Genomic DNA, 18,816 nt, shown 5'->3' on the forward strand with positions numbered 1-18,816 from the left:
CATTGCCAGGAAGGGAATGCAGAGGAGCTCTCTTCTGTCCCTGACTCTCAATCCTGAGTTCAGTGGAAGAAGTCTGACATTAAGAAGCTTGCTCCCTTCTTGTTCCTACCATCCCTGCTCCCCTCCAGAACCACCTGCCCCTGGGGGTCAACAGCCAGCCTCCCAGGTGGGCTCACCTGATAGGACCCCTGTGTCACCACCTTGGAAAGCTTCAAGTTCTCCCCTGAGTGCCTGCCGGGCTCTTCTGTGGGGCTGCCAGTTAAAACAAGCCAGAAATGAGACCATGGGTGCTGTATCGGGACGAAGGGGGCTGGAGGGACCCTGGGAGCTGCTTAAGGAGTGTGGAAGGAGAAGCTGGAAGTCTTAGAGGTTCCAGAGAAGGAAGGAGGCACACACTGGGGGAGAATAAAGGGTAGGGTCGACCTCACAGGACTGATGCCTTCGAAGTGCCCTACACCGTGCCTGACACATGGCGGTCGGTGAAAAAATGCTGGTTTCATTTCACTTTCCCTTTTTACCTGAGTTCAGTCCCTTGGTCCCAGTGAGAGAGCACCAGAATCTCAGAGAGATCCACCAGGTTCACAAATGCTTTGGGGACCTAGGAGAGGACAGGGGGAAAGATGAGCATTTGCAAGATCACCGTGGCTACCCAGGGGCTTCTCTGGAGCCCTGGGTTCAAGCCTTTTTGGCGTCTGGTTGAACATGGTGGCCCTCACCTTGGTTGAAAACCTCCTTTGGGAGGTGTGTGGTTGGGGTCTGTCCAAAGCTGCCAGCACAGCCAGCTCTGCCATTCAAGAAAGGCATCATTCACCATCCATCACAGGGGCAGGGCATCTCCCCACCCCAGCGTCAATAGGAGAGCAAGACCTCGGTGGCAGTGGGGCTGACAGAAAAGCTGCCTCCCCAGGGAGCAAAGGGTGGGGGTGAGAGCTCCCTGGTTCTCAGAACTGCAGTGCTCATAAAGGTCTCTTTAGAAAGGGAAGGCTCTTGGGCTGTCACTGCCCCACACTTAAAGGCCTCAGGAAAGAGGAGGGTCACTGAGACCCCAGGAGGCACTGTGCTCTATCCCTTCTTCCTCCCCAGAAGTCTTGCTCAGAAATATTCTTTGATTATAAAGAGCTCTGTAAAGAGCTCTTTTAAGGTTTTCCTTAAAAGGTGAGAAGGGCTCCTCCACACCCTTTGCTTTTCCCTTGGGTCCTGGCTTCCCTCCCAAGTCCATTGTCCCCATCTCAGTGGAGGCCACTTGAGAATAAACTGGAACCTGCCCCATCAACCCCTGGAAGAGCAGTTTCCTCCTCACAGCCCAAGATGTCGGCGGGGAAGGGCCGCTCAGGGCCTGTGGTCCCCGGGCACTGGGGGCCGCACATCTCACCTCCTGTTGCAGGTAGTCCAGAGCCCCGTCTAGCCGGTGCAGGTCTCCTGCCGCGTGCCTCTGCTGGGAAAGGAGAAACGTGCTGAGTGCAGGTGGGGGTGGGCACGTGGGACACTCCTGCCGGCCTGTCCCCTTCTCTCCCACCCCCTATCTGAGTCCTTAAATCCAGGCGTAATTGAGTTCCCCCTTTGGACCTGATTTTCTTCAGATAAAAGTGATTCCATTAGCCTTTCGAAGTCTGGTCCCAGATTTTTGTCCATTCTCTGACTTCCCCAACCCATCATTCACCAGGAAAAACCAGACTCTCCCAAATGGGACGTTCCATGTCAGGGAAGGGCAAACCAAGGTCAGGGCCGGTCCAAAGCTCACAAGGAGGGAGGGAACCCCTGACTACTCCCAAAGGCTGATGGAATCACGTTTATCTGAAGAAAATCAGGTCCAAAGAAGGAACACAATTACCCCCGAATTTAAGGACCCGGATGGGCCTCAAAACTTTGACAACATGCCCCCTTTTGATCAGACCTCCCCCTGCCACTTGGGCCACCATGGAGGAAAGGGCTCAGGGAGAGAATCTGAGCCGGCTCCTGTTACTGAGTATTTAAAGACACCTCCTACCCACCCAATTCTTTTTTGGTCATGAAAATAAATAAACAAAGGAGAGGACCTCAAAAATCACCCTGGTTTACCTTTTTAGAGTAAAAAAAGAAAGAAGGAAACTAATAATAAACTTTACAACAAGACGAACTCCTGAGCAGCCCACAAACCAGCTGTCCCCTGAGGCGACTTGGCTCAGACAGGAAGACACGGGAGGCCCAGTTGCCTTTCTGTCTCCTGGGGGGACACAGGCAGGGACTCTGGAGACAGCTGTCAATCACCGAGGCTGGAAGAGCCCTGAAGGGGAGCTCCCACTCCCGCCTCCTGGCTTGGATGCACAGTTGTCCTCTCCAGGCCTGCTCAGTCTGCTCTGTCGCCATAGCCAGAGGTAGTCTTTTGTCTGTTTCCTGCAGTCTCAGCGAGCCCCTCCTCAAGCATGACATTCAGCATCTCACTTCCCCTTCTGAGGAGTCTTGGCAACTCTGCCTAGAAAGGTCCTTGCTGCCCATCTTTACCACATTCAGGGCATCCGTCTTCCCTAGGGACCCCGGGGGATCCCTGTGTGGTTTGACCCCGAGAGCAAGCCCTGCTGTAGAAACCCCTCAGTCGAGGTGGGGGCAAAAGGATATTTTAGCTTTGACTCTAATGTTTCAGTTTTTTTTAAAGGCAAAAGTATTCATGCATTGTTTGTCCAACTAAAAATAAAAATGAATCGTGCGTAATGGATACGTACACATAGAAATGCGCTGTGAAGGCGAGAACGCTTAAAAGCACACACACATGAAAGGACAAGAATCCACATAGGAATGCTTGAATGCAAGTAATGTGTATTTATCTTTAAGGAATCACGAATGAGTGTAAGCATCAATGAATGCATTCAAACATTAAAAAAAATCAAACCAATGCTGACACAGACAAACTCATTATGAATACAATAGCACATGCCTGCATGTAAGAAGAGAGGGTGGATATGTGCATGACAAGGTAACTTATGGATGGATGAATGGATGGACGGTGGATGGATGAATGGATGGACGGTGGATGGATGGATGGATGGATGGATGGATGGATGGATGGATGAGTGGATATGCAGAGGAATGCATTAATGCCTAGATGCTCGTTTGAGCACTTCAATGCATGAATGCATAAATTCGTGAATAAATGTTGGTGTGTATAATGACCAGAGCAGAGAATAAACGGGGCACAGAAATTTCTCTTGGTGCTGGAGAAAACAGGGAGTAAAGTAGAAAAATAAGCCTTAAAGATCTATGTGCTACAAACCCAGGAGATCTGCAGGAATATGGTTCCACGAAAGCTGGTCAGGGAAGGTGGGCCTCCATCAACACTCTCCCAGGGCCCAACATCAGTAACGGAAGAAGGGGAGGGAGTTGATGGTGGGCTAGGAGTCAGCAGGAGCATGGGACATTTGGAGGAAGGCAAGAGCATGTGTTATGGGAAAGGGCCACAGGAAAAAGGACAGCACCTCAAGAAACCCCACGCATGCCCATGCCATGGTCTGGTGGCAGCTCTGGGTGGTGGCTGAATGCACAGTGGGCAGGTAGTTGGTCTGCTGCAAGGGGCTTACGTGCCTAAGGCTTCAGTTCCAGAAGAAGAGTCTGTGCGCCATTTATGTCACCGTAGCCTGGGTATCTAAGCCACCCCTTGTACTTTCCATTGATCCTAACCGGGACCCACCTCCAACAAAGACTTAAATCATAGACAGTCACCTACATAAATAAAAAGCACAGCCACACATTTTTTGTCCTGTTCCCAGGAACGCCAAAGAGCCCGGAAGTTACCATCTACCTACATGAACTAGCTTCCCGTTATCATGAGAGGCCATGGGCCAACAGGTGATAAGAGCACACATATCCCGCTTTATTTCCCAAATTCAGTGCTTAAGCACAATCAGAGCCACAAGAGGCAAATGATTTTTAATTAGGAAGCTGATTTTCCTTAGTCACAGAATGATCATTGACTCAGCCTCTCTACACCTCAATTTCCTTTTTTTGATATGAAGGATGGTATGTTAAAAACACTCCTCCTGTATACGGCTCCTTGAGCCCTTTGATATCGACACCCGTTAATTATCTATCTGTTTGCCCAAGTTCTGAAATAGCTACTAGCCTGACAGGTGTAGACCAGCTGGGCTGAGGGTCATTCCCACTGCCCTCATCCCCGCACCCGCAACCCTCTGCCTCCCAGCCTGCAGTTTACCTGTTGGGCGGAGGGACAGACGTAATCCTGGCTTGAGTTGAAAAACACATTGATGAGCTTCCAGTCATTTTGAAAGTCAAGTTCCTGAAAAAAAAAGGGCAAGAGCATAAAAAGAGAGAGTGGTGAGACCTGGCATCAAAAGAACTGTTTTCAAGTTGTTCGATTTTATGACCCACGCTCATGAAATCATATTTATGATTTTTTTTTCAAAAGCAGCACATGATAGGAATCTAAAGTTGTGTAACTGTACTAAAAGGCAATTTGGCAAAATGTATCAAAAACTAGTTTTAAGGGCACACCCCTTGATCTAATAATTCCATTTCCCAACATGTATTTTAAGGAAACTAGGATACATGAGAGATTTAGTTGCAAGGATGAAGCCTTGTTTATAAGCATGAAAAATTGGAAACAACATAAATGTTTAAAATAGGGGACTGTTGTGTAAATTGCAGAACACTCATAAGATGTAGCCATTAAAAGGAGGCTGGAAAATGTAATTATTGTCATGGGAAATATTACATGGAAAAGAGGTTACAGAAAGTATCTACATCTAGTAACATGCTTGTTTAATAAAACATATACAGATATATGTGCTTAGAAAAAACATGGAAGGGAATATACACCCAGTTGTTAACAGTAATGCTCTCTGAGTCTCAAGTTGAAGGATGGTTTTAATATTCCTTTTGTTTATCTGTGTTTTCTGATTTTTCTCTAATGACCACGTATTAATTGCAGAACAAACAATAAACCTTCATTTTGTGTTTTAAGAGGCAGTGCAGCACATTCGAGGAACCCTGGACTGTGGCTGCGACACTTCAGATTTTAGCTCTAACTAGCTGTATGGACTTGGGCAGGTCCCAGGACTTCTTGGGACTTCAGTTTCTTCATCTGTAAAATTATGGGATTGGCTTCAGGACCTCCTAACCATTCTCCAGAAGGTTAGGACTACTCCAGAAATTCTGGAATTCTCCTGGTAGAAGAAGCATAGCTCCTCCACCTGGCACTGTTCCTGTAGAGCTTGGAAGGACCTAGCTTTAACCCCCGAACTCTGTAATGAATGCACAGCTGGCTGAGATGGCATCGTCCCCTGGCTCCAGGGGTCCAGGCTCGGGGCCCCGGTGACTGCCAGCTGGGGAGCCAAGCTTGTCTTGATTTGGTACTTGCCCATAAGGAGGGCACAAAAGATCAGAGGATGCTTGTTGCAAACTTATATGAGTTACCCAGTAAAGAGTGTCTGAACTGCTAGGTTTGCAGGTACCGAGACCCCAGCCTCTATGTCACATGACTTCCACCCAAGAACTAAAGCGAATATGGTAATAACAGCAATCATCACCCCCAATGACATTGACAACTACAGGCTTTCACTGAGCATGAGTCTGTGCCGGGCACATCTGACACCCCCATTGAATCCTCCCTAAGCCTGTGCTGCAGGCTCTTTTATTACGCCCATTTCATAAATGGGGAAACTGAGGCTTAGTGAGGTTAAGTGTCTTACCCAACATCACACAGCTAATAGGCCAAGAATTCAGGATTCTCACTCACACCGTCTCCCCCTGGAACCCAAGCTCTCCACTATCTCCGTAAGTGTGAAGTCATTTTCATCCACTGATGTCGGATAGCCCTACGCTATGAACATAAGGAGTGGCCCTGTGTTTTAGTGGACTCCAGAGACTGGCCACAGGAAGGGCATCTTTGGAGGGTCCCGGCCGCACCGCTTGCTGGGTTCAGGGCACAGTGGCAGCAGGGTCACCCTCCCCCCTCTGTGCATTTGGCCTGATCACCTCGAGCAGACATGGGCAGCCCCAGGCTCCATGAGACGGGTCCTCACCTGGTCCTCTTTCATGCTCCTCACCAGTTCTTCGGCCTGCGCCCGCCAGTCTCTGCACAGAGGGAGGGGGCAGAGAGAAAAATCAGTTGGCGAGAACTTCGCTGAGGGCCGGAAGCTTGCCCCTGGCCCTAGCACAGGGGCCTGTCTCAGAGCCTGAGGCCACATTCTCGCCCCTGGCTTCCGCCGGGCAGACACTGACCTGATTTTTAAAACAAAGCCCATCAGGCAGACTGTAGTCCATGCAGGAGACACATTCTGACTTTGATTCAATACAGACCTTTCTTTCTAAGCCTCTTTGACTCTGCCCACACCCACCCCGCAACTCGCCCAGGTGCCCAAGACAGGCAGGAGGACGCGGCCCCAGGGAAAGCCAGAAACGGGACTTACTCAACACCACTGTGGGGTACCGCTCTCTTCCCAGGGACGCATAGGGGCGTCAGAACAGAGGGGTTGAAATATCTGATGATGTCTGAAAGGACTAAAGAGAGAGCTGCTTTGAGGCTGTGGCCCTGCCGGCTGGAGGGGACCCGTAAAGTCCGACCCCCACGGGCTGAGCCGCCAGGGTGGCCGTCGCTATTCCAAAGCACGCCCTTCTCAACCATCACCCGCAAAGTCAGCCTCCGAGTGGGCCCCTGGAAGCGAATGGAGCTAAAAGCTAGCATCAGTGCTAAGTGCCTTACATGCGTGAAGGGGAAACTGAGTCTGGGAGCAGCTAAGCAAGCTACTCAAGGTCTCACGGTAAACTGAAGCTGCTGAGATTTGAACTAGAGCTTTCAAACACCAAGGTTTTCACTGTCGTGCGCCATAGACTCGTTAGGGAAAGTGTGCTGGGATGGGACCCGGGGAAGGCTGCCTCCCAGCCCCCTTTCTTCCTCCTGAGAGTGACAGCAGGGCGGGAAAGCTCCAGGGAACACACGTCCCAGAGCTGACAGCCAGAGGACCGCTAAAAATAGCGCTGTCAGGAGCAGTTAAGTTGTGTCTTGCTCCCGTGAGAGGAGAGGGCAGAGCCGGGAGAGTGTCATGGGAAGGAGATGCATCCCCCCACCCCGGGCCTTCTTTCCTGTTGCCCCCATGCAGAAGCGCCTGGGGCCTGTGGGAGCAGAATGCGCTGGCACAGTGCAGGCAGCAGACAGGGCGGCAGTGGCAGAGCTGGCCGGGAAGTCAGGAGACCAGTCTCTTGGCTTTGTCCGCCTGGGCGGCCACGTGAGTCATGTGTGACTCGGGCTTCGTCCTCAACCCCAGCTAATGAGCTTCCTTTTCTAAGTCCTGACAACTTGGGGGAGGAGCTCCTTCCCACATGTGGGGAGAAAACAGGAAGCTCGGAGGCCAGCTGTAGACGACAGGGACAGTGTGTGCACCTGCCTGTGAGTGTGCGTGCGAGTGGGCGGCCGGGGATGGAAGGCACTTTCCCTCCCTCACGGCAGGAGGGTCTGTGAGAGCAAATGACAAAACACGATACCTGGCGCTAGGTCTCTGAAAGAGAACTGCTTTCCAAAGTAGAAGTATTGGCACTGTGTTACTCCTTTGTGATCAGATGTGACCGTGGAGCTTTTCACACACACCTTCCTGTCATTTTGTTTTAGGTCTGCCGTGAGCCTCGTCTGTCCTTGCTACCCCTCTCTTGGTTTCCAGTGGGGTCAGAACAGAAGGCACAGGCTGTGGGTGCCTGTGTTCAAAGGGACTCTGCCACATACTGATCGTGTAACCTTGGGAAAGTCTTGTGTACCTCCCCGAGACTCAGTTTTCCCATCTGCAAAAAGGCCACGGTGGGCGAGGGCATGGCTAGATTTGAAGAGCTCAGAGGTTCTGGGATAGAAGGACAGGTGGGCTGAGCCAGAGGAAGTTGGGGCCAAGCCCAATGTAACACCGCACTGGCCTGGGTGTCCCTGGAGCTCCTTCTCCTCGGCAGACTCTCCTCTGTTGGCTCGGCCACCCCGCTGAGCTCCCAGGTCTGGCCCTCCACACCCCCACTTTCCCCGTGCGGTAGGTGGGCCGGATGCACCGGCAGCTACGTGGGAGTTCTGCCTCTGGGGACATTCAGGTGCGAAACCCGCCCTCACCGCCCTGCCTTCTGTGGCAGCTCTGGCTGGTGGGACTCCTGGTCACTCTCTGCTGATGAGGGGCAGTTGGGACTTGTGAGCACGTGGGTGAGGGACCAAATGGTGGCAGCAAGTTGAGACATCAGGCAAGCAGCGACAGCTGGATTCGTGCTTCAGAGTCTAAACTACATTCCGTCTTCCAAACCCCCCAAATATACCACGGCATCTTTTTTTCTACCATTTAAAGGAAAATAGGGCTAAACTGAGGCAGAGCTGTGACAGTCTCTAAGTCAGTGGGGGCCAACTCTTTTGGAATGCTTTGATCTTCTGCAAGGGAACTCCCCCGCAACTTGGGCCCCCTAATATCCCTTCACCTGTCAATCAGATCCTGGAGGGCTGGACACCTGGCCTCAACCTTCCCTGCTGGATGGTGAGTGCTGAAAGGACGGGCAGTATCTTATTCCAGAACACCTGATAATTCCCAGGCCCTTGGAGAAACTCGCCGGCTGGATTGACAGGGCGCGATCTACCTTACTTGTCATTGTGCCTGCTGGGGTGTCAGCTCCAGAGGCTTTCTGCTCTAATTAGGAAGTGAAAGGTGGGTTCCTTGTTCTTGACTCGTGAGCAGCAAGCTAGGCGACTAACAGCCTGGGAGGCTAATTCGGCTGGCATGAGGGACTTGGGCACTTTCAAATGACTTAATAAACTTGTAAGGGACCCGGAGAGTAAATGAAAACAACCAGGCCACAGATGGCACATTCATAAGCACGTGCATATGTAAAAAGGCCAACATGTTAACAATGATCATCTCTGGGTAGCAAGACTGCGGTTAATGTTTATTTTCTTCTTTTCATTGTCCTGAACCCAACTGACATATTTATTTTACAAGTAAGGGAGTTATTGCAAAATGAAATGGGCTGAAAACGAGCCCTGGATCTTCTTGGTGCGGAGAGAGGGGAGTGAGAATGGTGGACAGTTTCCCCCAAGGAAGTGCTCTCTGTCCAGCGCTGCGGTCCTGGGGGAGAAGGACCTTGAGGACTCTGCTGCCCCCGATATCTCCCCTGGGGCCTTTAACCTAATGCCTCCTGGCTTCTCTTTGCTCAGAGACCCTTGGACACATTTCTCACCCCCGCCCCCACATTTTAGGGCATGTGACTTGTCATATCCTGGCTCCTTATCTGTCCTCTCAGAATGCCTCCCTGTGTCCCCTCAGGCTCCACGAGGGAGTGGCCACTAGGGCACGCTCTCTTCAATAACAGAAATGCTGCTGTGTTGGGCGGGATAGGGGCCATCTGGAATCGGGCCATGAAGACACAGGACTCACCTGTCACTACTTCCATGCACACCTGCTCTGGCCTTTGGTCAGTCCTGCAGGTAGAAGCAAACACGCAAGCATCAGACTGCATTTGCCAACCTTTTCCCTCAACCGGGATGGTCCCATTCATAACAAGCTGAGGCTCAGGGCTGCTCTGGTTCTGGATTTATCCTTTCTGGAGCTAGGGACACACTGCAGATGGCTATAGAGCCACCAAAAAGGGATGAACAGCTTTGTTGGACCCCCCTCTAGTCTGGGCCTTGTGGAAGCTGGAAGAGGATGCAGCCCCCCATGTGGAAGGAGACAGACCCTGGTCCAACAGCACCTGCCTCCCCCAGAGCACAGCAAGGAGACAGGTGGTGGGAAGCAAGAACTGAGTATTCAGCCCTTCCCACATTTCCTCCCTAGTCACCCAGGGGACCCAGGGGCCTCTGTGGGTACAGGAGTGCTGGACTGGAAGGCAGGAGGCTGGGTTCTTGTCCTTGTTCGGCCACCTGCTCCCGAGGGCGCCTGGAGTAAACCATCTCCCTCCCCCCACCCCTCGACCCTTGGGTTTCCCCCATCAGTGAAGCCAAGAGCTGAGAGCAGATCCTATGCAAGGCTCCTCTCAGCTCGAGGGCTCTGTGGAGCCAGGGCAGTTACCATTTTTGCTTCTCCGGGTCAACGGTCCCTGAGTCTGGAAGCTGGAAAAGATAGGAGGTATGAACAACCCAGCCAGGGAAGGCGGCAGAGCCTGTCCTTGGGAGAGGCCAGCTGCCTGTCAGACACCCCCTCCCACCAACAAAAGGGAACCCGTGGATCCAGAGAACGACCGAGTCTGCTCACGAATGTCAGGCTTCCTCCGCGGCATGGGGGTCAGAACTCAGAGAAACCGAAGGTGTGAATGTTTTCTTCGGAACCCAAGACAGGGACGGGAGAGCTTAGATTTAAATGCGGCAGTGTAGACTGTTAACCTCTCCATAGACAAGGGATTGTTTTATTGTGTGACTACTTGAATCTAAAATTTGATTTATTGCCTGTCCCCCCTGACTCAAATGGAAGTGGCACGAGGGCAGGAGTTTGCCCGTTTTGCTCTGGACTGTATTCCTTGGACCTAGGACAGCGCCTGACACACCCTAAGTATTGAGAAAATATTTTTTGGCTAAATATCATTTAAATGAACAAAGTAAGTTTCCGATTTTCCTCTCGGTAAAATGCTGGACAACCCAGGACACGGTCTGCCGAAGACGTTCCCTGGCTGGAGGACTGAGGTGGGGCCGTGGTACCCCACCTGGGAATTGTGTCCTCTTCAGGGTCCTAGGGAACTTTGGAATTGTGCCCAGTAAATAGAAAATACTCGGTAAGGATTTGCTATTGGCAGTAGTAGTATTTTCACAGGTTCTGACACAAATTTTCTCTCTCAAAATTCCTTGAAGACAGTGTCTCCCGGTGTGGTGGTGACAGGTGACAGTTGTACCCACACTGCCTACACCCAGTCTGCTGCCACTTCTCTTTAAAGAGTCTGTCTTTAACCACCCAGCTCGAATGACAACCAATCTATAAAACTGGGTCATCTCTCTAGAGCCTTCTTGGGAGGGCAGGCTGACCGCAACCCTCCTCTAAGTGGGACTTTTGGTCCTCAATAGGGAGTTTGAAAGGCGACATTTCCAGGGAAAGGCAGCAAGTTAAGCAAAAATCACACTGCAGTGCTAGTCAGGAATCATAACCCAGGATGGCAGGCAGGTGAGGTCAGGAGGGGAGGCGGCTCCTGGGCTGAGGCAAAGTGGACGGCCTGTGCCCAGCTGAAGGGGATCTGAGTGATAGCAGAGCTCTTGCCTCGAACAAGCTTGTTGGGGCTGCTGAGGGGAAGGAAAGGAAGAGAACAAGAGGAACAAAGTGGGGAGGGCAATGATAGTTGTATCTGTGTTTTGGTTACTTTCTCTCACCCTATATATTGGTGTGTGTGTCTGTCTGTCTGTCTTGAGAATAGGTGATCAAATGAAATTTTCAATTTTTTATTCTATGTAATGTGTTTTGATTTTTTTTCTTATACTGAACACATATCACGTATGTTAGCTTGCAAATAATTTTTACAAGCATTTGCAAATCTGATCTTTAATGTTCGGCGAGGAAAAGGTTGTCCGGAGCAATTCAACAAACACATGCTCCAGGCACAGGTAAGGAAGATTGTGCCTTGGTGACAGAAAGCTCCAGGAACTCGAGGAAAAAAAAAAAGTACCAGCATTATGAACTCTTTTCTTGCTAAATTCACTGCTTTCCATGATTTTTCCCAGGCCTGATACTTTCTATAAACCAGGCTAAGTTCACCATCGTGGGCTCTGGGCACCTAGGAAGGTTGCCTCCTCGGACCCGCACTCTCAGGTTTTACCCTGGAGGCTGGGGTGCCTGTCGTGTGAGGGTAATGATCTGGGATGGGGGGCCAGGCCAGCGCACAGGAGGAGAAAGGGAGCGGAGTGACAGGCAGGAGCCCTGGGGTCTGCATAATTCATGAGCGACAGAGCTCCTTCGGAACTGCCACCGCCACCGAGGAAGGAAAGTCCCCAAGGGTGGATGGCTGGACCTTTAGAAGCCTGACCTGCGCTCCCTCCAGTGAATTTCCCCACCCAGATGGGAGCGTGCTCCAGTCCTCCAGCTAGGGTCACTTATATCCCGGGCACGTGGGCCCAGCAAACGCCAGGTGCTCTCCATGACATGAAGCCTCTTTTCTCCTTTACCTGCCCTTCCACATCTCTCCCTCTAGGAGACCTCCACCTTCACCCCCATCAACACATCATTACAGGCACAGCCAGCACCAAGAGGGCAGACCAGGGCGGGAGGCCCTGCTGCCAGATCCCACCAGCCCCTGGTCTGTTTGCTAATGCCAAGTCTGGTTCTTTCTGGAGGGCTGGCACGGTGCCTGGGGAGGGGGCAGGGGGCGGAGGTTGCAGCAAGGACAGCCTGCCGCAGGGACAGTGGAGGGCCGCTGGGAAGGAGCCTCGGTAGGTGAGGGAGGGAGGAATACACAGAAGGGGATAGAGGATGGGGGGATGTCTCGGTTCTGCTGCAGCGGTGCAGCAGGCAGAGCAGAGAATGCTGGCCTGATGGGAGTTCTGTTCAGGGGTGCTGCTGGCCCTGGGGGCAGGACCCTTCCTGTGACCAGGCCAGGCGGGGCTGCGGGAAGCCAGTGCTGACTAGGGAATCACATTGGCATTCCGCGCTGCTCTCCAACCCCCTTCTCTCCAGACCCTCTCTTTATGCTTATCCCTCTCTCCTCATTCTTTCCACCTCTCTCCTTGCTTTCTTTCTCCTTTACCCAACCATATAAAATATACCACTTAAAATCTATTAGCAAAGCTGGGTAGATTTTTTAAAAATTTACCAAGCACGTAAGGACGTTTTTTCTTTATCTCATAAAGTTTAAGAAATGATTTTTAAAATTCTGTGTTATTTTTGACTTAAATTATCAATTGATTTAATTTATTAATGAGAACCTCTGAAAGTTTCCTCATCCTAATGTAAAGGGAGGCATTCATTTGATTTAAAAAAAAAAAAAGGAGGACACAGACACTCTAGATTTTAGAATGTCCCCAAGTCAGAGAATGTTCTTCTCTCCCAAAACGAAACATCTTCCTGGCTACCAGGAGTTCATTCTGAGGCTCCTGGTCCCAAACCCTGACTCCCATCTCCGTCTCCTTGAAATACTCACAGTTTCCACATTGCCCATGGCTGCCACAAATTTAATATCAGAAGGTCTCACAGAGTGGACTGCAAAGACAAGAACCCATTTAAGAAGGTCAGATCTACCTTCCCCAAGATATGAGCCAAAGATGCCAAATGGAAGGGGCAGAGCCACACCCGCCAGCCTGAGGTGGAAAGCTGAAGACCAGGACGTCACTGGGACCCACAGGAACCCCACTGGAAAGAGGCTCATTCTTCTCTGCAAGCCAAAGGCGTCCCACGGAAGGTCACTCGTGGCCCTCCTTTTCCCTCCTGCCTGGTCTTCTTTCTGCCTCTTGCTTCCCTCTATCCCTTGGCTCTGCATTTCTGGGCCCTCATCAAAAAGTAAAGGGTAACAAGTTAAAATGCAAACCACTGGGGTACAGAAGGGATCATGTTAGCTTGAAGAGTGTCTGGGAACAGCACTCAAAGTCTGTGAACACACATAAACACCAGACGCAAGCTATATGCAAATGGTATACCAGGAAGCCTCCATGACCCACCTGGGCCACAGGTATTTTTAGGATTAAGTCTCCCTAGAAACCACTGACCTCCTGATCTTGTTACAGGGCCATTAAAAGTAAACCTCCCAAAGACACCATTTCCTAAGAGGCATATCGATTTCTTTTTCTAGCTACACTCCTTAGACAACGGAAGAGTAAGAATAGCATGCTTCACTGGAAACTCTGATATGTTATGGTAACACAAACACAAGCAAAACCATTAAACACGGCCTGTAATGCAGCCATTTCATAGCATAAAGCCAGAGAAGACAGCCACCTCCAGAGCAACGCTCATACCATCCAGGTGTTAGACAAATCTAGCCCGTTATAGGAGAAAAATGTCTACAGTGGCCACTGCAGCTTACATCCACGAGGGCAGGGAAATGACCAAGCTCCAACCCACAGCTCCTGTGGCACTGTCCACACCCCCGGAGGCAAGCTCCCGGAGGTCACCCTCACCCGTGCGGCCATGTTGGTTTGATCTCTGGTGGCCCCCTACAGAAATGGCTGAGGGGAGAGGAGACGGTGTGAAGGACGGGGGCTGGAGAAGAGGCCTGAATGGCCAAAGGATGCAAGAGGAGTAGGGTCAGAGCCTCTGCTGGCCTCACCAGGGAGAAGATGCCAGCCTTCCAAGCTCCTGGCTCAGGGCCACATACCTGACTTAGGAGGCCCACTGGATCCTGACTTCTCTGAGTTGCATGGGAATGGAAAATTCTTCAGGATCTGCAACTGAAACGAAATATCAGAAACATCAACTGCCTTGTAGAGAAATATTACAGGTCCTGAAAGCTCGGTGTACTTAGACCATGTACTTGTTCTCTCTAGGCTCAAAATCCAGAAGCAACTACAATTACCCATAGTCACGTTCATCTAACTCCATACGCCGGTCACCTAGTAAAAGGGGACATGCGTCTATTGACAATGATCTTAGCAAGTGGCAGGTAAGGATGCCTCAGAACAGTTGGGATGAGGTGGGGGGCAGGCAGGAAAGAGAAAAGAATAAAAATCAATTCTTGGGATGATGAAAAAGATCCGGAGACAGAGAGTGGAGATAGTTGCACAGCAATGTGATTGTCTTAATGCCATTGAACTGTACACTCGGAAATGGCAAAAATGGTAAATTTTATGTTATGTGTATTTTCACAATAAAAAAATAATTAAGAGATCCAGTATATAGAGACTAGAAAGTTAAAAAAATCCATTCTTTGCTATATTTTTTTTATGTTATCTACTTTCCCTCTTTTAATTTGATTATCTACACAAAAGCAGGTATAGGAGGCATTATTTTTATTTGCTGCTGGAAACAGTAAACTGGAAAACTCTTGAGTCCCCACCGCACTGGTGTGTTCTAAGCCCAGAGGAGGTGCTGAGAGCACAGGAGGGACTGGGTGCCGGTACTCAGGTCCTCAAGTCCACCCGGGCCTCCGCAGATCTCCACACAAACCCAGAGCAGCCTCTGCTTCTGTGAATCGTATGGAAGGCTTTGTGAAGGGAGATCCTGTTTTCTCCCCAGAATCAAGAGAAGAAAGGGGAGATAGTCCAACAGGGGAAAACAGGCAGTACATAAGGTGCTTGACCACATCTTGCTGTCACAAAACACAAGTTAATTTCTCTTGAATTACTAATTTCGGTAAGAGATAAAGAATTTATTCTCAACTCTTATCTTGTGGATGTTCTGGGAAGACTTCGCCCAGATGTCTTCAGATAATTCACAGCATCTGCTTCAAAGTTCACAGAGATAACAAGCCCATTTATAACTCTTTCTGGCCATTTCTGGGAACCACCAGCTTAGTCCGCAGGGGTGATGAGCCCCAAATTCCAGGAGCTACAGTTGTACCACCTCTGCCGTGCTGGGCTGCCCGACTGCCCCTGGGAGGCGCCGCTCATCCAGCCCAGTCCCTCCAGCCTTCAGGGAGGGACCTGCCAATGTGCATCAAGAACCGGATGCACCCACTAAAATCAACCCCATGCCCCCCAACTTCTCCCAACAGGGCAAAGCCCTCACCTCTGGTGATAGTTGCTCTTCCGATGTGTAGGCCTGGGTGGGTGTAGGGGGGTAGGCCTGGGTGGGTCCTAAAAGAAAGCAAATATAGCTCAGATTACTTAGCTAGAATTAACACCGACCCAGATTTGCCTCTTTCCTTCCCCTCCTCCCAGCCCTACCTACATGCCCAGCTCAGTAATGTCCCTTGTGTTAGGAAAGTCCAGATCCAATCCTCCAACTATCACCTCTGTTGTCTGGGACACATGCTCCCATTAATGCAGCCTATGAAGGGAGAATCCCCAGGTTGAAAAGCAAAAGTGTTATCTGGAGGGGTCGGTAATAACCCTGTATCACGTTGTTATCTAGCACGGTATCACAGATACCTTTATTGGTTCTTTAGCAAAGGGCAGAACTCTTGAGGAAGGGAATGGACAAATGCCTGCTGTTGTTTGGGGATCTGGGCCAAAGCAGGGAAGGCAAAGGACGTTCTGGAATTGTCTGAAGGTTTATGCGAATTTAAGAGCTAACTGTGGGATTCCCAGAGGCTATGACTGTACATCATGGCTGGACAGGAGCTGTCTCGAGGGGTCTTGCTGAGTGTGAGGGGGAGGGGAAGAAAAGGCAGGAGAGGAACTGCAAAGACACCATCCTCATCCCAGCTTCCTTTGGGCCAGTCTTTTAAAATATTTGCATTTTCTTTACCTTTTAAAAATATAATTTACATTTGATGAAAGACTCATCTTAAGTGTCTAAGCCAATAAGTTTTCCCATAAGACATCTTAAATACACAAAAAGAACAGTATAGTACAATTAACAGCACTCTAAGCAACAAAGATTCACCCACAGTGCCGCTACCCCAATAACCAAAAGTGATCTGCTCACCCTCTCGGGTCCATCATTAGGCTCTGGGGCAGGCACACTGTGCATTTAGTTGTAATCAATGTGGTTGCAATCTCGTATCCTGCAGGCGCCCCTTAATATTGTATTGTAAGCATTTTTCATGTTGCTATGACATCTTGATGTTTACTTTAATAGCTTCATGATACGTTTATGATACTGATACATAATCGGACATCCCGGTCCCTGGCGTCCTCAGACTTCTCCCTGCCCAGTTCTCTGCCCAGGGTGCACACTCTTTGTCAGGGCATACCTCGTGAGAACTCCCAAACGGCATTAGTGCCAAAGGGAGGGGCCCGACTTGGGGAGAGGGCTTGGTTTCTTTTCTACCTCCACCCTCTTCTGCAGCTTTCGTTTTTGACCCTGAAAAGAATTTATCTGGAATTTCGCAAGCAGCGAGAGTGTATTTCATGGCCTGCCTGCTGTGAGATCAGGAGCTGGAGCTCGTAGAGGGAATGATGGCTATAACTTGCCCCCCAGATCTCAGCGGCAACTTTTAAATTCCCAGAAGAAAGCTTTCTGGGCAGCAAGAGGCACGTGATGGGAAGGCACAGAGTTGTGGCTAAGCATGGCGTGCTAGCAAAGGCTGGAGCAGGACTGTAACTGGAGAGAAGGGGAGTGGAAGACAGGTAGAGGAGGGTAGAGGAGGGCAGCTGGGCTCTGGAGCTGCAAATGCCAGGCTCCTCTATGAGCAACAGGGAATCATGCTGATAGTCAAAGAGATGAGTGTTAACATATATTTAAGACGATTGTCACTCTGGAGTAGTGGGGTTGTTGAATTAGCAGGTCAGAGACGTGAAACTATTTCGGTAATTTTTTTTTTAAACTAGGCTAAACACGTATATACGACAGCTAACAGTTCTATGTGCCAGGCTTTCTAAACCCTTACACGGAATAATTCACTTAATCCCCACAACAGCTCTGTGAGATAAATCCCATTATCTCCACTTTGTAGATAAAACAGGCTCAAAAAGATTAAGTGACATTTTACAGGTGACACAGTTAGCAACGGTGATAGCAGGATTTGAAAATGGGCAGCCTGGCTCTGTAGGCTGTACTCACCGCCAACAAGCTAAGTGTAAGTCACAGCCTAAGATTCAGATCCGGGGTCGGCAAACATTTTCTGTAAAGGGCCACATATTCTGTATTTTAGGTTTTGCAGACCATACCGTCTGTCACTACTCAGCTCTGGAATGGTGTGAAAACAGCCACAGACAAGATGTAACAAATTAACTTTATGGAGACTGAAAGTTGAATTTTATATAATTTTCATAGGTCATGAGACACCCTTCTATTTTTCCCAACCATTTACCTTTTTAAAAATCTTTGTGGCTATCAGTGAACTGATTTTTAAAAAATATTTTATTTATTTATTTGTCAGAGAGAGAGTGTGCAAGGTCAAGCAGGGCAGGCAGCAGGCAGAGGGACAAGCAGGCTTTCCACTGAGCAGGGAGCCTGATGTGGGGCTCGATCCCAGGACCCTGGGATCGTGACCCGAGCCGAAGGCAGACGCTTAACCGACGGAGCCACCCGGGTGTACCTCAGTGAACTGATTTTAAAGTTTATAGGAAAAGGCAAAAGACCTAGAATGGGCAACAGAATATCAAAGGAGAAAAAAGCCAGAGAACTGACATGATCCAACTTCAAGACCTCCTATAAAGCTGCAATGTGATATCGGCGGAAGAGCAGACAAATAAATCCATGGGAGAGAATAGAGAGTCCAGAAATAGAGCCATGTAAATAAAGTCAACTGCTCTTTGACAAAGAAGCAAAGGCAGTACAATGGAGAAAAGATAGTCTTTTCAACAAACGGTGTTGGAATAAGTGGACAACCACATTAAAAAAAAAAATCTAAAAATGAAGAATCCATTCTTAGCTCACAGGTCATACAAAAACAGGCATGAGGCTGGATTTAGCCCATCGGCCGTTATTCGTCAACCAGCGTCTGATCTGCACTGCTACTCTCAACAGACCACGGCGGTTAAACAGGAAAACGGCATCTCTGGTGATTAGCAATAACCTTTAGCCCCAGGAACCCCAGATGGGAGCCTGGGACCTACCTCCAGATTGCCAGGTAAAGGAGCACTGGTGCTGAAAGACAGCTCTCCCCTGGTCTTTGAGAAGTGTCCTATTCCACACATGTGCCAGTCCTCCAGGCTCCAAGCTTGCGACACACACACACAAAATCTCTCCCCAAAGAAAGCCTTTGGTTCCCTGCCATAAAAAGTAGTTTCCTTTTAAAAAGATTTTTATCACTGTGAATACACTCATTACTCTGTAACTTCTTAAAAAAAAACCAACTTTAAATCAAATAATAGAAGCAGAAAGTCTAGCCTGGTACCTGCACAAAGTATATACTGAAATATGTTCA

The 18,816-nt window shown here is 49.6% G+C and overlaps 1 protein-coding gene across 1 annotated transcript in view; it reads right to left on the bottom strand.

Moving 5' to 3' along the window:
* The window catches only part of PLB1 (phospholipase B1), a 139,323-nt gene that overhangs the window by 82,746 nt on the left and 37,761 nt on the right, over positions 1-18,816 (bottom strand). Inside the window, exons 3-13 of the mRNA XM_087863204.1 lie at positions 15,570-15,637; positions 14,221-14,293; positions 13,051-13,109; positions 10,008-10,048; positions 9,375-9,418; positions 6,399-6,489; positions 6,012-6,063; positions 4,184-4,267; positions 1,373-1,435; positions 519-598; positions 177-252 (exon numbers count right to left, since the gene is read on the bottom strand). Coding sequence (XP_087719330.1) covers positions 177-252; positions 519-598; positions 1,373-1,435; positions 4,184-4,267; positions 6,012-6,063; positions 6,399-6,489; positions 9,375-9,418; positions 10,008-10,048; positions 13,051-13,109; positions 14,221-14,293; positions 15,570-15,637 — 731 coding nt within the window. The remainder of the gene's footprint in view (positions 1-176; positions 253-518; positions 599-1,372; positions 1,436-4,183; positions 4,268-6,011; positions 6,064-6,398; positions 6,490-9,374; positions 9,419-10,007; positions 10,049-13,050; positions 13,110-14,220; positions 14,294-15,569; positions 15,638-18,816) is intronic.

This window comes from Ursus americanus, chromosome 7 (genome assembly GCF_024610735.1).
Source record: "Ursus americanus isolate L20-20 chromosome 7, mUrsAme1.1.p, whole genome shotgun sequence".
In the NCBI taxonomy this organism is placed as follows: domain Eukaryota; kingdom Metazoa; phylum Chordata; class Mammalia; order Carnivora; family Ursidae; genus Ursus; species Ursus americanus.